Source organism: Trypanosoma grayi (genome assembly GCF_000691245.1).
Source record: "Trypanosoma grayi strain ANR4 Tgr_98_V1, whole genome shotgun sequence".
NCBI classification, from domain to species: Eukaryota; Euglenozoa; class Kinetoplastea; order Trypanosomatida; family Trypanosomatidae; genus Trypanosoma; species Trypanosoma grayi.
The window spans coordinates 14708-32307 of NW_008825717.1; the positions used below are offsets into that span (position 1 = coordinate 14708).

Genomic DNA, 17600 nt, shown 5'->3' on the forward strand with positions numbered 1-17600 from the left:
GGCTACCCAGCAAAGCAGAGGTGAGCAACGAGAGAAGCAGATGAGGAGCGGCACCACACAACTCCAAGACATCCCTTACCGTTCCAGTCGTAGCTCTGTCGAGAGGTCCCACGGCGCATTGCGTCAGCACGCCCCAACAGAGAAACAACAACAACAAATAGAAACCAAACAAAAAAAGCCACCGAGTATCTTGGTCCCCATTTCAGACCACACATTTGTAGAGGGAGCATTTTCGCAGCAACTCCACGAGTGAGGAATAAAGGCGAATCAAAGGGGAACCCCCTCCTCCGATAGCCGATTCTTTCACCGCACTGGAACGAACATCCACTTGATCCAGCAGTTTGTTCTCCAAAGGTACAAGGGTGCGCAAAACGATAATCGCAGAAGGCAAGGCCGCCAACATCTCGCGGCGCTTCCGACTTGGAGAGTGGGCAGTCCACCACCCATACTCCGTTCATTACAAGAGACTCCCACGGCAAATGCAGTTGAACGCTTCTACCCGGCATCCGCAGGCACAACACCACACGAAGGAAAGCACAATCAGCACGTGACACGTCGTCACCGGCATTACTTTGCTTCTCGTCATTAGTCTTTTCAGGGGAGGAAAGGAGAAAGAAAGTTCATGTGTCTCACGGCACATCATATGAAAAGGCAAGCACTCATCTCCAGACAGCGGCGTATGCCCGTTAAATTCCACGTGAATGTACCCGTCTAGTCTATTCACAGACACATCGACCTCACATCCCCCACGGAGCCTCCGGTGGCTCAACTCGGCGTGAGGTCCGCACATCGGTGCCGCCCGCAACTCTTCCACAGCAATCGGCGTTGTCACCGCCTCCTCGCGCGACCCCGTCCGCACCTCGTAGACGCTGCTCCCACTCCAGGAGGGTCTTCTCCTTGCGCGATATTTCCTGTAACCGCTCGGTGTACGCCGCGTGCTGCAGGCGCACAAGTGCGTTGAACTCCTCTTCGCGTTCTTCAAGCTCTCGCTCCCTTTGAAGCAGCTCGCGCCGCCACAGCGTCTCATCGTCGTATGAGTGGTGAGAATTTTTGCCTTTGCTGTTCATATTGGAGGCGTGTCTACCCATATTCGACGCCTGCCGGAAGTCACACGGACCGGATTCGAACGCGTCAACACGTTGTCTTAGCGGTGAGGAGGGCGGATACGAAACAACGGCAGCAACAACAGCGGCAGGCGACGAGTCAGGCGACAGCGGCGGTGGCGCTGGCGCCTCTCGCCGTGGCGGTGGCGTGCGTAGGTCCTCCACAACGCGGTGTTGCTGCCGCAGCTTTCCCAGGCCGGCGTCTCGCAGCATCTTCTCTAGCGTGGCGGTGCAAGCTACAACGGTTTCTCGCTCGTGGACCGCTCTCCCTAACAAGAGGGGGGCTGTGGAAAAAGACAAGGGGTGAGACACAAGTTCCGCGCACACCGCAGGCTGGAGATGGTTGAGATCCCACTCTCCCAAGTGATACCCGCACATCGTCAACCCAACAATCTCCCACACCGTCTAAAATACCACCACCACCACCACCACCACCACCACCACCACAACAGCAACAAAATCGCTTCTCCTTCTCACCCAACGCGACGCAACACCAACGTCGCACAGGGCACGTCGATTCGGCCGTACGCCCACGACGCGTTGCGTGCCTTCTGCAGCCCCCGCGCGTCGTCAGCCGTGATGCCGACCGACGGGTGCTTCAAAAGACTTGCCACCTCAATCCCTGTTGCCGTGCTCTTTTTATCAGTGCTAATGCGTGGCTCGTTGGTGTGGCTGCTGATGCTGCTGCTGCTGCTGTTGTTGTTGGTGCTGGCGCCGCCCTTGGCGGGCTGCTCGTCGCCCTTTTCGCAGAGCTGCACAACCACGTGGTTACTCAGTGGCGCAGCGGAGACGTTCCGGTCGTTCAGCTCACACCATGACCCCTCAAAGACAATCTCGCCGTACTGCTGCGAGTGCAGCACGACGACGGGGTGCGGCGTTTCAAGCGTGCCGCTCTTGACAGTGAAGGCATCTGGCGCGAATTGCAACACGCCCTCCTCACCGCCTTCTGTGGGAGCTTCACAACCGCAAGCAGTGTCCGCTGCCCTTTCACAGACGTGCGCGTCCCTGAAAAAGTCAAGACACGGCAAGCGGATGAGCACGGACTGCGTCTCCTCCACCGTCACAATCTCCTCGACAAGTGGCAGCTCATCTGCTCTCAGCCGCGACTGCCGCGTGCTATCGGTGTCCGTGACGGAACGCTCCCGCTTCATCCCGCGGCGCTGCCGTGTTTTTCTTCCCTTTTACCCAGTGAGACAATGAAAGAGAGAACACAAGAAACAGATTTCGTTCGAACTGTGTATTGTAGCCATTTCCGCTCTCGCCCATTCTCCCTACACGAGAGCTCTCCCTCCGTCAGGCTGATGTGCTTCGCCGCTCTTCTTACTGTTGCCTTCTTTCCATTCTTAGCGGCGCCTCAAAGGCGAAACACCGCGACGCAGTTGTCGTACACGCGCTGCACCACCTCCTCCTCCGTCACGTTCTGCAGCGCCTCATCGCCATTCTCTTGCCCCAGGCGCTGCAGCGTGCCAATGTACGCCTCCAGCACCTGCCGCAGGTGACACGGCTCGTTCCGCCGCTCGTCACACAGGGCCGCAACGAACGGCTTCCCCTGGCGGTTCGTCGGGAAGTGCGTCCGAAGGAACTGCGCTGCGTAGTGCTGCTTGCGGATGTCGCACCACGGCGAGTCCGTCTCCAGCAGTAGCCGCTCACGCGGTATCCTACAGATCTGCTCGGCAACACGCTTCTCGCGAAAGGCACTGCCATTGACACTGAAGTAAATGCCGTCCATTGCCAAGAGCCGCTGCTGCTCCTCTGGGGAGCCGTTGTAGCTGTGCACTACACCAACAAATGGCATGTCGCTTGGCCAGGCCCGCCGCTCCTCTTCAAGTAGGCGCACGAAGTCCGTACCGCAGTCACGGGAGTGGAACAGAAAGGGCAGACGCAACACCCTAAGAGCACGTAGCTGCCGCACAAAGTACTCTTGCTGCAACTCACGGGGACAAAATGATTCTTCGGCGTAGTCAAGCCCAATCTCCCCCACGGCAACGATGACATCCCGGTTTTTCTCGACTAGTTCCAAAAGCTTCGCTAGGCGTTCCTCCGTATGCTGCCAGGCATCATCATCAACAGCAACAGAAGGAGGGGGCTCAGGTGTTTGAATAGACGCATCATCGGCAGCGGCCTCCTCGACGCTCGCCCAGTCCATCGGCCGCATCAGCTCCGCGCAGTGGGCGGGGTGAATTCCAACGGTGCACAACAACTGCGACGGGTAGCGGCGGCAGAGCCGTATAGCCTTCACGCACTGGGAAAGGCTGGTGCCGGTGATGATCATCTTCTGCACATTTTGCTCCTGCGCCCGCCGGAGGACATCGTCAAAGTTGTCTTCGTGCACACGTCGGCCTTTCCAGTCCACACCGCGAAAGACACAATCTGTGAGATTCAACGCAACATCTACCAAATATGGACCCACAGGCCTTTGCATGTTGTGCCCTTCCTTTGTCTTGCCTCGAACAGCAGTCAATGGGGGTTGGGGAGCCGGAAATGAGAGTGACAAAAGCCGTAAGATGAAAAAAAAAAAAANGAAGCCAACCGGAGAGACCAGACACATTTTTTTCCCCCCAGCACACTGTTGTACCAAGGAATTCAAATCAGTGAAACAGCAGAAAAAAACATGAGAAGCGCTATCCCTCCGCCGCACCGTCCTATATACCTCCCTCTCTCACTTGAGGAGATCGGCAAGATTGACCACCTCGACCTCTCCGCCACCGGCCTTTGGCTTCTTCGGCACCGCCGAAGCCTTCCCTTTGGTTGCTGCAGCGTCCGCCTCGCGTCGGGCGCGGCGCGCCGCCCGTTTTGCCTCGCGCTCGCTCTCCTGCCGCTTCTGCTCTGCGCGTGCACGCTGCTTCTGCGCACTTGCGCGGAAAATTCCCGCCTTCTTGTCGAGGTCCGCCAGCGTGCGGTCGAGCGCGCCGAAGTAGGACACCGGCTGCGACCAGCCAGCGGTCGGCACGTCGTCGGCGCCGCGCCGCTGGTGCGCAATGAGCTCGGCCCACGCCGCCATCATGCTGTCGCGCGTCTCCTTGTCCAGCTCCTTCTGCCGCGCCTGCAGGATGAAGCGTAGGAAGAAGGTCGGGCAGTCGCCCAAGTCACTGAGGAGTTCGTGCTGCAGAATGAAACTGAAATCCACCAGCTTCTTGACACCCAGCAGAGACGCCGTGAGGTCCAGCGCACGCCGTGCTGTGCTGACGAGCTGCCCACGCCCGTCCGTGACGCGCTCCGACCACATACCCATTGCAAGAGTCGTGTCGCGGGTGAAGCAGTCAATGAATGCGTTCCAGTCCTCCACGCCACGGCTGTTCGGGTGCCGAATGGCATCGCCGAAAAATTCCATGAGTGTTGTGAGATATTTGTGAACATACCTCGTCATCATGCCGCGCGTGGCCATGCGCACCCGTGCCTCCTCCAGCGCGGTGATGAACTCCTCGTCAATGAAGTCGCTCATTGTGTCAATGATCACCTGCGTCGGGTTGGTGTCGTTGTCGTACCACTCATTGGAGCGAAACACGAGGGCCCACTGTGCGCCGACAACACGCTCAACGTGCAGCACAATCTCGTCCACATAGTACAGTGCGTGCTCGGAAATCATGTCCTGCGTCTTCTGAAACGGCGACGCATTTTCGCCGCTTCCGTCCTCTTCATCCCAGTAAGACGCAAACTTGAGCTCAATCGTGTCCATGTTGCGCTCGATTGTCGAGCAGTCGTTGCAAAAGGCATAGAGGAACGCGAGGCGACGCGCGGCCCACTCCTCAGCTGGGCTCCCTGACGTCTCGTTCTCCTCCTCCCAGTAGTCGTAGTCACTGCGCAACTTGCACTCTTCGAGGTACGCTTCGATGGCCTGCGCGCAGGCACCGCCAATCTGCCGCATGACTCCAACTTCAATCGCCGTAGAAAGCCCACCTAGCGACTGCTGCAGCACCGTGAACATGTCAATCGGCCCAGTCGTCACGGGCAGTCCGTTCGGGAGCGCTGTTGGCCCGCCGCGCCCACTCATCACTGCGATGGCGCAGGAGCGGCACAACTGGATGAGATGCGTCGAAAGACCACCGACAGCTGCCGTCATCATCGACGCGGAGAGGCCATCAAGAGCGTCAAGATCGACGTACGCTGTGTAGTTTGCCTCCATCATCGCCTCCTTGTACCACTGCACGAAGTCAGAGACCTCTAGCAGGCCGGTAGCTCCCACCGCCGCATCGGGGTCAATGTAGCCGCGCAGCACGCCCATCACCTCGCCGTGGATTGCCTCCACCACAACGGCGAAGAAGGAGAACTTTGTGGAGAGGGGAATGAGTGTTATCTCCAGCGCGGCCAGCAGCGGTGCCACCTTCTTCATTTGCTCAAGGTACGTGGTTATTTGCTCAAATGGGTCCACGACGTCCACCATCACCTCCTCTTCCCACAACCGGGCCACACACTTGCCCACAGCGCGGCCCACCTTTTCTTCGGTGATGAGCTGCTCGCCATCTGCGGTGCGCAAGACGCCGTCACCCCCCACTTCCTCCTCGCAGAGCTGCACGCATTCTTCAAATTGAGTGAATTCTGGGAAGTCATCGGCAACAGCGTTGCCATCGGGCATGTCCTCTAGCGCTTTTTGGATCGCCACGTACACAGAGTTTTCCTCGAGCAGTTTGTACACCTCTGCTACGAACATAGTCTGTACCGTGTCGAGCTTTTCAAAGTATGGGTCAAAGGCAGCGCGATAACTGCGATATTCGGCGCTCGACTTCTCAATGACAGTGCGACGTATCGTCTGCAACCGACGTAGGCGCTTGTATACCGCTGCAAACTGCCGCTGCTCTACAAGGCCGTACAAGTTGGTGTAGCGCACCTCTTTCAACGCCTCTGCCCACTTAATGACAGACGTCACATTGTCGCGCAGAAAGTGCAGCTGCCGAAGCTGCTTGTAGCTGCCTGATGTCACCTCCATGCTGGTAATGAGGTCACCCTGTTTCATGTACAGCGCCCGCAAGTCCTGAATGCGTTCGCTGCTTTCCTTGATGATCTGCACAGCGCGGTGCCCCTCCAGCATCTGCGAGAAGGCCATCGAGTTAATGGCGCGTCGGAGCTCCTTCGCCTCACTCGCGCAGGAGCGCAAGAGGCGTGGAACGGCCACCTCGAGGTCCTCCGGGTGCACCAACTCGTTGTTGATGGCCGCCACCACTTCCCTGCCAAGATTGGCGCGGTCCTCCTCACTGAGGAACGGAAACAACTGAGCGGAGGAATACAGTTCCGAGGTGTCGACGTCCTCCGTCGCCTGCTGCGGGCCGCGCAGGAAGGAAGCCCTCCCTCGCTCACGCATTTTTTTTTTCACCCTTTCTCCGCTTTCACAGCAGTAGCAGCATCAAGGAAGGCACACTTAGGACCTGAAAGTCCGAGAGAGACATGCAGACAAACAGACAGAGCGAAGATAGAAAGTAGTAAAGAGTGCCTGAGAGCCACAAGGACAAATGCTCCACACCGCGCTGTGCCCCCTGTCCCGCTCCCCACTAGTTCGCGGCATCTACGAAAGAGAGCCGAGACACCGCCGCGCAGGAGTCCGACAGCTGCCGCCGGCGCCGTGCGTGCGAAGGGTGACGAAAGAAAAAAAAACTGCACTCGTTCAACTGCAGCGTCAGCGTCCCCAGCCCTCACATCGGCGAGAAGCATCGCCTGAGAGTCTGACCGTACAGGTGCGTGCGAATCTCTCTCTCTCCCCCCCTCTCTCTCTCTCTGTGTGTGTGTGCGTGGACACCCGTAGTAGTTAAATACCACACGTTCGTTTTTTTTGTTTGCTGCCCTTTCTCTCGTCGCTGTCCAGTCCCGCTCCGCGCGTCTCGTTTTTACTTCTTTTGCGCCGCCGCGTGTCGCCGCTTCTCGTACGCCTCGACGAGCGCGTCCGCTCGGTCGTTGATTGACATTTTGCTCACGTCGTTCTGCCGCGCCTCAATCGCCTCGGCGGTGTACGGCAGCAACTCGTACTTCATCCGCTTGAGCGCCGCCACCTCTCTGGCGTAGTCGGGAATCTTGAATTCGTACTGCTCGTCGACGCGGTTCGTCTCGTCGATTGCGGCGTTGATGGCGCTCACGACAGACGTCATATTGTACGAGTTGTGCATACCCAGCACCGCTTTGCCGCCGAGGTAGCCACCGCCCAGCGAGATCCAGCTCGCGTAGTTGCGGAAGAAAGGGACGCGCGTGCCAATAGAGAGGCACGCTGCCATTGTTGCCACCATCGCACCGCCCATGTAGCCGTACATCCAGTAGTTACTGTTGGCTACGCTCTGGTACTGCTCCACCGCTTTGTGCACACGGGCGCGGTTGTCTTCAATCAACACACTCGCCGTCACCAACGCCTGCGCATGCTTCTCCTCTGGCGTTTGCGGCGCGCTTTGCTTCTGCAACGTAATTGGCTGTGTCCACATGCCTCTCTACAGGCACTGAGATGCTCGTATATATATATATGTGTGTGTACGTGTATGCAGCCCACCCTGCTCCCGCTATTGCCGAGTCGCGCTGCCTTTCCTTGACAGGTAGAAAAAATAATGAAGAGAAAGTCTAATGACAACAAACAAGTCAGTACTGAGGTCAGGCCCAAGAGAGGGGAGGAAAGGAAATCATCTTGACAGCACAGCAACCATGCCAATCAAGAGGATGCTCCTCCCGCTTCCTTCACTACTTCTCTCTTTCTGTGAGTGAGTGAAAGCATGCCTGCGTCGTGCATCACACCGCCTCGTGCTGCTGCTGCTGCTGCTGCTCAAGGGGGCGGTACGGCACCTGCGGATGGTCGGGCGTGTAGACGCCGAGCCCGCGCCAGTCATGCTGCAGCGCCCCGCGGCTGAAGCCGGGTGCAAGGTGCCGCGCCGTCACGTGATACCTGTCGAACAGCGCCGTGTCCCTGCGGTACACAAAGCGGGCCCGCACGGGGTTGTAGTAATAGAGCGTGCAGCCGCGGTCACGCACCGCCTTGCGAAGCTTCGCGTGGCGCGTCACGAGCTTCAGCTCCTTACTGTGCAGCGCAGCCAACAGCGGCGCGTCCCTGTCGTACAGCGAGCGCGAAGAGGAGAGGAGGTTATGCGCACCCTTTAGAAAGCGGTGCGGGGAGCGGGCGGCGTTGTTGCCGTGCAGCAGCGTGAGCACACGCACCAGCGGCAGCTCCCGTGCGAAGAAGGCAGCAACGGTCCACAGCATGAGGTCCTCGTCGCAATACACCCCTGCGTCGTGCAGCCGTATCTCCTCGCTGAGCGGTAGCAGTACCGCGCGGCCCTTCTCGAGTTCGTACGCGATGATCTCCAGCGCCTGGGCGCACGCCGCCCGCTCCTTCGCACGGGCGCTCGTGGTGGACTTTACCGACAACTCACGCAAACAACACGTCGTCACGATCAGGCTGTCCTTGCCGCTGGGAAGCCGCCTCACTGCCGACACGAGCTGATCCGTGCCCGTCGCCATCAGAGAGGAGTGTAGCAGATAGACAGAGTCGATGCCGTTGAGGTATTCCAGCTGCGACAGCAGCGTCATTACAGGTCGCGAGGAGCGACGCATGGAGGGCCGAGACAAATACTCCGGCACAGAGGCTGAGGACGCCGCTGCGGAGATCGACTTTGCGTCATTGCGAGCGCGCAGCTGCGCCTGCAGATCCTTCAGCGAGGAGGGAATGCGGGGGGCGGTGCATGGCTGCTCGGCAAGCAGGCGGTCCGCGACGACGGCGCAGTGCTGAAAAGAGCGAAGGGTCTGGTGGTCAAACTGATTGCGCACAGCAAATGCATACGCGGCGTCCTTGTCGGCAAGCGACAGCAGCAACTCGGAGCCGCTCTCCAGCAGCGGAAGCAGAGTGGCGGTGTCGCCCCGTTCCGTGGCGACGTCAATGGCCTCCTGCAGTAAAACGAGAGCCCGTGCATGCACCATGGCGTCTCTTGTCCGCGAAACGGCAGCGAAGAAGTCAGCACCTCGCGGACAGCTGGTGTCATGCAGGAGAAGACGCAGCAGCTCCGCGTTGCCGGCGTCAGACAGCACAGAGGACAGGTACATCCGCTCGACTGTCGCGATATCCTGTGGCGCCCACGGCACGCCGTTGCTCTGCTCCTGACGTCTCCGCACACGTTGCAGGAAGACTGTCATGATGGAGTTGAAGACGTCCCCGATCGCTCTGCCGTCCGGCATCACCGCCGCGAAGCCATTAAGAAGGTCGACAAGCTGCGCGTCGCTACACAAATCCAGCAGCGGAGCGTTGGCGCCGCCCTCGTCGCAGCGCACCAGCTCCACCATGAAGTCGAAGAGCTCTTCACCTGTTCCCCAAAATGCCGTTGTGCGGTTGACTCCTCGCGGGTGCGAGTAATCTGCCCTGTTGGACGGCGCGTGGTCGGAGTAGGTGAACCACTTGTTCGGCTCGAATACTTTGATCAGCGCCATGAAATGCAGCAATTGCACAGTCAACGCCGGGCTGCGTGGCAGGCGCCACGGCTGCTCCTGCACGAGGGCGACAGTAGCCGCGTTCATCAGGTTCACGTAAGCACTGACGAGGGAGTTGGTGACGAAGTATGGTCGGCCGAACTTACACACCTTTGTGACGAGAAAGTTGAGTCCTCTGCCATTGGGCGTGAAGGGAATGCTGATTTGATCCAGCATGCGCACCAGCTCCTCGTCACTGCGGCGTGGAATGGTGGAGGCCATGTCCGCCAGGGCGGCAGATCGGGCCTCGACCTGTGGCCGCTCGGCGAACTGAGAGAGGAGACTCTCCAGTGTGCGGTCGCACTGCAGACAATCAATCAGAGGGTAGTCGCGGGAGACAGAGTAGCCACCCAACGCATCCTCTTCCTCTTTCACAGGAGCTGCTGCTTCTCTTGTCTGCGTGGCGTGCAACATGGCGGCGGAAGAGGAACGCGTCCACCCCTCCGCCGCCTCCTCCTCCTCCTCCGCATTCTGCTGCCGCTGCAGATCCCCCATGTCCTCCAGCGACGCCTCCATGAGTGCTGCTCCTCTCTGCTGCTGGCGCTCCTTCGCCCGCTCAATGTCGGGAATGTTGCGCAGACGCACAGGCCCGTAGCCCAAGTCATCATCAAACTTGGGTAGCGGAAACGGCGTGAAATTGTCACCAAGCGACTTCGGCTGCATGCTCTCCGGCAGCTGCTTGTACCGAACAGAGTCACGCGCCAGCGGCTCCCTGCAGCGGTCAAACCGCAGCTGAAGAACCACTCCAGGCCCAAGGGCGAGGCGACGAAGCATCAGCTCTTCGTCTACTTCCCGTACCTCCTTGCTTGGAACACTACTAATTCCTTTTTCCTTTTTTTTTTTTTTCGAAAATCACACAAGGAGAAACACCGAGATTATTTATCTCCCGCCACCCGAATACTTCACACAATTGCATAGAGAGAATACCGCACATAATTACACACAGGCAAGAGAAATTGCCACCGCGTGTAGGAGGAGGGCCAGAGAAAGGTTTGAAAGAGAAGCAATATTGGTGAGGACAACCCACCTCCAGGTCTACTTTAGGCGAATGTATATCACTGTAAGAAGAAGAACCAATGGCACCGCCAGGACGCGGCTCGTCAGCCATGAGTCGATGTGTGCCGTCGTCTCTCCAGTGCTCTTTCGTAGCACTGTTTTCGGCGTGCCGCTCTCGAGAAGCGGCCGCGGCATGACCTCTGGGTTAGACTTCTGTTCTGACTTCCGATGCTTCTGCTTCTTCTCCACCTCCTGCTTATACTTCATCTCCACTGTGCTCGCACCAGACGCTCCCTGACTGCCAATGTAGTCCCGCTTCTTCTCGTCGAGCCACTGGAGCTCCTCGCGAGCCATCCGCGCCAGGTTGACCTTGTACGCCACGTGCTCTTCCACGAGGAACTTTATANGAGCCACTGGAGCTCCTCGCGAGCCATCCGCGCCAGGTTGACCTTGTACGCCACGTGCTCTTCCACGAGGAACTTTATATCCTCCACCGGCCCGGGGTACACCATGCGCGAGTGAAGCTGCCTTATGCTGGCCTCGCGCAGGTCGGTGAGCTCATTCACGGTCTTTATCGCCTTCTCCATGATGGCCGGTGGGGTTCGCTTGAAGGGCAGCATGAGCTCATTTGCCTCATTCGCCTTCTCGAGGAGCTGCTCCGTCAGGCTCGCGGTGACCATCAGATTGCGTTCGTTGTCATGCGCGACGACCCTGGAGATCATCTCCGTCCTCTCCTCAGCCACGCGAAGAAGGAAGATGAACACAACAAGAAAGAACAAAAAAACGAACACCGCGGGGATACAGCGCTGCTGCTTCGTCGGTTGCACAACCCCCGGGAGGACTTCCTTCACGGCATGCATCACCTTTGACCCCACCTCGAGTGCCCCACGAAACAGCGTAGAATCCTTGTTGTCCTGCGAGTCTTCAACGAGTGCCACAGTGCCGTTGTTGGAGCCGTCTCGCATCGCCTTTTTCGTTCCTCCACGCGAGGTGCGCGTTTCGTTACTACTGCTGCTACCACCACCGCCACGCACGTACAGCGTCATGGCCCCACCACGCTTCCGCCCGTGCTGCTGCACGCCGCCTACACCGCGCCCGACGTTTGAGGAGAGCGGCAGCACCGCCGTGTGCAAGTTGCTGTATGTCGGCGGCACCTTTGAGTACGTCATGTCGAGGGGGGCTTGGGGGTCCCGTGGCACGACAGGCGCGCTGACCGGAGCTGCTGCGGGCCCCCGTGTAGCGTTTTGGTCAGACCCCGCGTTGATGGACTGCTCAATGCGCTCAGGCACCTCAGCCCCCTTGGAGCTTTGGGCCATACTTCGGCTTCTGCTACTTCTATTTGATATATCCATGTATATATATCCATGTATATATATATATATATATGATGGTGCAGAGTGCAAATGGGCGAAGCAGAACAAGAAAGAGAGAGATGCCACTCTAACAGCCGCCATGGAGTTCGACATGTACACCAAGAGATGCTCAAAAAAGGCGTCGCCGCATGGACTGACACACAACACCCACAATACAAAAACGTCTCTCGTCAGTTCTTCGATAGTATCCATGCACCCTTGTTTTGCCATGAAAGGAAACAAAAAAAAAAAACATCAGACACAATAGGAGGGGAATAACCTCGATAGCCTGGGTGAAAGACCGGCCCCCCGTCCTCCACTCATGCAGACTCTTTTTTCACAAACTTTTCAGTTGAACTGAATATGCCGCTTTAGTTGCTCGGAAAGATTCATGAGTTTGACATAACTTGCAGTCGGGCTGTGAAGGGCCAAGTTCGAAAAAGGGTTGGCGGCATCTTCCGACGCTAGAGGGGAGGCGGACGGCCGGCGCTTCTCGTCGCCACACGACAGACGGATAGAACAGTCTGCTGCTGCATTGCGTGCCTGCATGCTCCCCATCGGTGTTACGAAGAGCGAATGGCTGCCACCATTCATCCGCGACACCTCGCTGCAGTTCGCCTGCGCAACGGGTGACGCCGTGGGGACAAATACGCCGCTACTTCTGCTGCTCCCTCTACCATTACCGCCTGCTTTCGCTACTACTGGCAATACCGCTAGTGTCTCAAGTGGCGCGGACGAGGTGCCGCGGCGCACGGCGCTGACAAGCCGCTTGCGGAATGCCTGCGCCTCCTCCACCCGCGCCACGTCGGCTAATGCCTGGTGCTCGAGCAGCTCCACCCTCGCTCGCGAGTCCCGCTCGCTGTAGCGGCAGCGCCACTCCCCCACTTGCGTCTGCAGTTCCACCGTCTCCTGTGTCAGGCGCGTCTTGTCTCCTTCCAGCTTCTTGACGGCCTCACGGCATTGTTCAAGCTTCTCCTCGCGCAATTTGCACTCCGCCACGCGCCCCTCGCGCTCGGCGTGCAGTTGCTTTTCCAACACCTCCTCACGCGCCGCGCACTGACGCTGCATCTCCTGCACCTCGCGCAGGTGCTGCTGGTGTTGCCTCTCCGCGTCCAGCGTGAACTCCTCAATCGCACCGGCGGTCTCCTTCTGCAGCGCCACGAACCGCTGCCGGTACTTCTCCCGTTCCTCCTGTACGACATTTTGCTGCTCTGTGAACTCGCGCAGGCGCAGCTCTGTCACCTCCTCCAGTTGGTGCTGCAGCTCCTGCAGCTTGACCTCCTTCGCATCCAACGCCTCCTGCAGCACTGCGCCCATGCGACGGTCTTGGAAGTAACTCAACACGCCCGACCGCAGCTCTGCGGTGATAGCGGCGACGTCCTTTTGACACGAGACGCAGAGCTCCATGAAGTCGTACTGGCGGCGGCGTTCCGCCAACTTCCACTTCTCTTCTGACGTCACAATGGCGCGCGCCATCTGCTGCTTCAGCGCCTCGCCCTCCTCACAGAAGACAGTGACCTCGTTTTCGCATGCTGTCTGAAACATGCGTAGAAGCTGCTGAAGCCGCTGCTCCGATCCTTCAATCGGGGCCTGTATGAGGGGGCGCGACGCGCCAGCTGTGAGCTCAAAGGCATACAACGTGTCGAAGACCTCCTGCTTCTGCTGCGCGGCACCAAAGAAGGCATCCTCGAGGAAGAGAATATGATTGTGGTAGTGCTGCAGGAGTTTCGTGAAGTGCTGCGCGAGAAGCGTCGTGGTGGCCTCCAGCACGACGCCCTCACCCTTCTCCGACATGACTGCAACTAATATATACTGGGGACCTATATATATATATATATATATGTGTCTGTGTGTGTATGCTGCGGCGAGCACAACGAAGACGCGAAAGGACCCGCCTCGTCACTCAGCCGCTACTGGTCTGGGAGTGTGCAGCGTGGCACCAGGACGAGTCGACCTCTTAGGTCACAAAACCACACTCTCACAACACAGCAAAGAAAGAGGGAAAGCTAGCATCAAGGCATCAGGGTAGCCTTCATGAGGTTTCACCGCTCTTTCTCTCTCTCTCTATCCCCCCCTCGTGTACCTGGGCAACGCAGAGTGGCAAAACACAACAACAGTTTACGCTGTGCGCTGGTGCAGGCGCCACAACGCCACCTCTCACAAAGACCGACGACAAAAAGCGCCGGCAACACCACAGTTACAAACACAATGCACACACAACTCAATCCTCGTCGTCACTCGCCTCGTCTAGTATGCGCTGCGCCCTTCGTTGGGCGCGGCGGCTGGCGTCGATGATCGGTTTGTAGCCAATGTCGACCACCTCGCCGCGCTCGTTGCGAACGTACGTGTAGCGCGCTGCCTTTGCCGCGATCATCTCTTCTGAGTCGCGGTAGTACATCACGTAGATCAAGCACCCTGCGATTGAGAGGCCAGCACCAAGCCACATGGACTGCAGCAACTTCCAGCGCCAGCCGTACTGCCATGCAATGGGAAGGTACGGCCGCAGCTGCCGGAAGACGTAGCCGCCAGCGCTCTTCGGCAGGTCTGGCATTCCTGGCCGCGTCGGCTGACCTTTGCGCTTGCGCCGCTCCACCTTCGGCAGCGCACGACTGTAGCGCGTGCAGCGCAGCATAACGGTGCGGGAGGCTCCTGAAGCAGCAACAGCACTGTGTGAAGAACCAGAAACCGTCTGGGTCAAGAGGCGCCTTGTACACGGCGCCTGTCAAACACCTCTGAGGGCACTGTTTAAAAAGACAATGTGAAATGAGGGGGCGTGGGCGGACACACCTTCCCTTACTGCTTCAAAAGCAACAGCAATAATAACAAGAGGTAAAAAAGAGAGAGGGAAAAAAAATAGAGCTCATACACACCACAAAGAGAAATTAGTCTGCAATAGGCGTTTCCCGCTTGGTCATTTGCCGCAACACCCACAAGCGAAACGTTAAGAGCTGCGTTTATGAACCTCGTCTTACGCGAACAGTGTCTGCCAGTCAGTACAGAGACACAAAAACAGCATGTTGCATTCCTATCCCGTGGCCTTCGCAGACTGAATGATCTGGCGGTGCAGGAGCTCATAACTCTCTCGATCCTCTGCGGTGACGGACGGCTTCACCTTCTCCAGGCTTGTCTCGAAGTCCTCATTGCCCACCAAAGGCAGCCGAGCGTCCTGCGCTGCCGCACCGCTGACGTCGCGCTCGAGGAGCTCCAACTCGGAGGCACTGGAGGTGCGGTACACTTTCTTCAGCGCATGCATCGACGCCTCGCGCACGAGCGCTGCCAGGTCGGCTCCGCTGAAGCCCTCCAGTCGCGCGTCGCGGGCAATACTGGTAAGGTCCACCGACTCGGCAATCGGGTAGCGGCGTGCGTGCGTCGCCAAGATGGAGGCGCGCTGTGTGACGGACGGCAGCGGCACGTACAGCAGCTTGTCGAGACGTCCGGGACGTAACATCGCGGGGTCGATCATGTCGGGCCGGTTGGTAGCGCCGATGACGTACACGTCCTCGCGTCCCTCCACTCCGTCCATTTCCGTCAGAAGCTGGTTCACAACGCGCTCACTGCTTGGGTTCGCACGGTCCGAGCCGCGGCGCGGCGCGAGGGCGTCCAGCTCGTCGAAGAAAAGAACACAGGGTGCGCTCGCACGGCCACGGGCAAACACCATCCGCACGCTCCGTTCACTTTCTCCAACGAACTTGTTGAGCAACTCGGGTCCCTTTATGGAGATGAAGTTGGCGCCCGACTGGTTGGCGATAGCCTTCGCCACGAGCGTCTTGCCGCAGCCGGGTGGGCCGTACAGCAACACGCCTACAGGGTGATTCAGGCCAAAACGCTTGTGGAGCTTGGGCGCGCGAATGGGCTGCAGAATACTCGTGAGCAGCTCTTCGCGCACGTCCTCGAGTGCGCCAATCTCGTTCCACGTGACGTTTGGAATCGTGGTGAAGCCCTCACGCATGGCGCTCGGCTGCACTCGCTTTGTTGCCTCCTTCATCTCGTCGAAGGTAACGGAAAAAGTCGCGAGCGCCTCAGCATTGGGATTGTCAAGCTCACCCCCCACCTCTAACTCGTTGTACTTGCGCCGAATGGCCAGGATACATGCCTCCTTCACAAGCAGGTGGAGGTCCGCCCCGACGTAGCCTGGTGTCATATTGGCGAGCTCGAAGAAGTCCATATCCGGCGCAACATTGAGCTTCTGGCAGATAATCTGCAGAATGCTCTGCCGCTCGTCAATGGTGGGGATGCCGAGCGCGATCTCGCGGTCGAAGCGGCCGGCGCGGCGCAATGCCGTGTCGAGTGCCTCGGGGCGGTTTGTCGCGCCCATCACGCACACCACCTTGTTCTCCTGCCGCCAGGCCTGGGCGACCTGGTCCATGCAGGTGAGAAGCTGGCCCACGATACGACTCTCCATCCCACGCTGCGCCTGGTCACGGCGGCCCGCAATGGTGTCGATCTCGTCAATGAACACAATGCTTGGCGCTGCACTGATGGCGTCAATGAAGAGATTGCGCAGCTTCGCCTCGCTGTCGCCGCTTATACCGGACACGATCTCGGGCGCCGCAACGAAGAACAGCGGTGTTTGCAGGGAGCCTGCAATGGCGTGCACCAGCTTTGTCTTGCCGCAGCCCGGCGGGCCGTGCAGCAGCACACCACACGGGGGATCAGCACCAAGGCGAGTAAACAGGTGCGGCGAGCGAATCGGCAACTCGATCAATTCCTTGATAATCGGTATCTCCTTGGCGAGGCCGCCCATGTCGTCGAGTGTGAGATTGGGAATGATCCCAAGACGTTCAACCTCCTCATCGCCCTTTGCACCACTCGCCGGCGCCTCATCCCCACGAGGTCGCTTTTTTGCACGCACTGTGTTGCTGTCGCCGCCACTACCACCGACGTTCTGCTCCCGCTGTGTGGAGGAGGAGTACTCGCCGCCTCTCGCCTCGCGGCGCTGCTGCTCCTTTCGTTGCTGGCCGTGAAAGTAGCGACCAGTCTGCCGTTGCTGCCTCATCAGTCGTCTCATCTGGTCTGACATTGACCACTCTCACACCATTCCCCACAAACAAAGGAGGGATGAAACACATCAAAAAAGGGAAAGGCTGGATGGACATCTTCGTTGCCCATAACGCGTCGCCAGACGTGATGACAGTCACGTGGAGGTCAAATCTGGAAGAACATCTCTTCTCTCTTCCACCATTTCACCACGCGTTCGGTTTGTTCCGTTGCGAAATATATATATATATATATAATAATAATAAAGATATATATCTTTGTGTGTGTCACCCTGACATACGCGTGTGCCAGGCCAGTCGAGGGAAACGGAATCGGAACACACAACACACACCCCGGTTCATTTGGCCGCAATACAATAAGAAGCACGGATTTCGCAAACACACGCACACGCGTATGCACAGTACTTTAACAAACCCAAAATAAAAAGACAACAACAACAGGAGTAGAAAGAAATCATAATACACAAACAGTTCTCCCACTCCTCCTCTTATCTCCTCTTTTCTTCACTCTCCCTCCATATGGACCACGGCATGCGTGTATGTGTGTGCGCCGGTGTGTGAGTGGGTAGGCTTTACTCCTACCGCCACTCGACGTCCGCTAGGCCCTTGCCCTCTTGCAGCAGATCCCACAGCGGCGACATTTCACGCAACCGCTCCACGTTGCGAACGCACTCTTCGATTGTGACGTCAATCTCCTCCTCGGTGGTGAAGCGTCCGATACCAAAGCGAAT

The 17600-nt window shown here is 58.3% G+C and overlaps 13 protein-coding genes across 13 annotated transcripts; all 13 read right to left on the reverse strand.

Annotated features, from left to right (window-relative positions):
• Positions 1-2: 2 nt before the first annotated feature.
• Positions 3-506, reverse strand: DQ04_00981070 (hypothetical protein; the record flags this gene model as incomplete). Its single annotated transcript, XM_009310012.1, has 1 exon — positions 3-506. One exon carries the CDS (start codon positions 504-506, stop codon positions 3-5), a length of 504 nt encoding a protein of 167 aa, XP_009308287.1.
• A 231-nt stretch (positions 507-737) lies between these two features.
• On the reverse strand, positions 738-1316 carry DQ04_00981080 (hypothetical protein; the record flags this gene model as incomplete). The annotated part of the gene is made up of 1 exon (XM_009310013.1): positions 738-1316. One exon carries the CDS (start codon positions 1314-1316, stop codon positions 738-740), a length of 579 nt encoding a protein of 192 aa, XP_009308288.1.
• A 260-nt stretch (positions 1317-1576) lies between these two features.
• Positions 1577-2254, reverse strand: DQ04_00981090 (hypothetical protein; the record flags this gene model as incomplete). Its single annotated transcript, XM_009310014.1, has 1 exon — positions 1577-2254. The coding sequence occupies one exon, from the start codon at positions 2252-2254 to the stop codon at positions 1577-1579; it is 678 nt and encodes a 225-aa protein (XP_009308289.1).
• A 203-nt stretch (positions 2255-2457) lies between these two features.
• On the reverse strand, positions 2458-3525 carry DQ04_00981100 (TatD related deoxyribonuclease; the record flags this gene model as incomplete). Its single annotated transcript, XM_009310015.1, has 1 exon — positions 2458-3525. One exon carries the CDS (start codon positions 3523-3525, stop codon positions 2458-2460), a length of 1068 nt encoding a protein of 355 aa, XP_009308290.1.
• Positions 3526-3762: 237 nt separating this feature from the next.
• On the reverse strand, positions 3763-6399 carry DQ04_00981110 (hypothetical protein; the record flags this gene model as incomplete). Its single annotated transcript, XM_009310016.1, has 1 exon — positions 3763-6399. One exon carries the CDS (start codon positions 6397-6399, stop codon positions 3763-3765), a length of 2637 nt encoding a protein of 878 aa, XP_009308291.1.
• Positions 6400-6407: 8 nt separating this feature from the next.
• Positions 6408-6746, reverse strand: DQ04_00981120 (hypothetical protein; the record flags this gene model as incomplete). The annotated part of the gene is made up of 1 exon (XM_009310017.1): positions 6408-6746. One exon carries the CDS (start codon positions 6744-6746, stop codon positions 6408-6410), a length of 339 nt encoding a protein of 112 aa, XP_009308292.1.
• A 173-nt stretch (positions 6747-6919) lies between these two features.
• Positions 6920-7501, reverse strand: DQ04_00981130 (hypothetical protein; the record flags this gene model as incomplete). Its single annotated transcript, XM_009310018.1, has 1 exon — positions 6920-7501. One exon carries the CDS (start codon positions 7499-7501, stop codon positions 6920-6922), a length of 582 nt encoding a protein of 193 aa, XP_009308293.1.
• Positions 7502-7799: 298 nt separating this feature from the next.
• Positions 7800-10298, reverse strand: DQ04_00981140 (hypothetical protein; the record flags this gene model as incomplete). The annotated part of the gene is made up of 1 exon (XM_009310019.1): positions 7800-10298. The coding sequence occupies one exon, from the start codon at positions 10296-10298 to the stop codon at positions 7800-7802; it is 2499 nt and encodes an 832-aa protein (XP_009308294.1).
• A 261-nt stretch (positions 10299-10559) lies between these two features.
• Positions 10560-10874, reverse strand: DQ04_00981150 (hypothetical protein; the record flags this gene model as incomplete). Its single annotated transcript, XM_009310020.1, has 1 exon — positions 10560-10874. The coding sequence occupies one exon, from the start codon at positions 10872-10874 to the stop codon at positions 10560-10562; it is 315 nt and encodes a 104-aa protein (XP_009308295.1).
• Positions 10875-10921: 47 nt separating this feature from the next.
• DQ04_00981160 (hypothetical protein) lies at positions 10922-11836 on the reverse strand (the record flags this gene model as incomplete). Its single annotated transcript, XM_009310021.1, has 1 exon — positions 10922-11836. The coding sequence occupies one exon, from the start codon at positions 11834-11836 to the stop codon at positions 10922-10924; it is 915 nt and encodes a 304-aa protein (XP_009308296.1).
• Positions 11837-12220: 384 nt separating this feature from the next.
• Positions 12221-13666, reverse strand: DQ04_00981170 (hypothetical protein; the record flags this gene model as incomplete). The annotated part of the gene is made up of 1 exon (XM_009310022.1): positions 12221-13666. The coding sequence occupies one exon, from the start codon at positions 13664-13666 to the stop codon at positions 12221-12223; it is 1446 nt and encodes a 481-aa protein (XP_009308297.1).
• Positions 13667-14093: 427 nt separating this feature from the next.
• DQ04_00981180 (hypothetical protein) lies at positions 14094-14504 on the reverse strand (the record flags this gene model as incomplete). Its single annotated transcript, XM_009310023.1, has 1 exon — positions 14094-14504. One exon carries the CDS (start codon positions 14502-14504, stop codon positions 14094-14096), a length of 411 nt encoding a protein of 136 aa, XP_009308298.1.
• Positions 14505-14897: 393 nt separating this feature from the next.
• DQ04_00981190 (vesicular transport protein) lies at positions 14898-16880 on the reverse strand (the record flags this gene model as incomplete). Its single annotated transcript, XM_009310024.1, has 1 exon — positions 14898-16880. One exon carries the CDS (start codon positions 16878-16880, stop codon positions 14898-14900), a length of 1983 nt encoding a protein of 660 aa, XP_009308299.1.
• Positions 16881-17600: the final 720 nt, after the last annotated feature.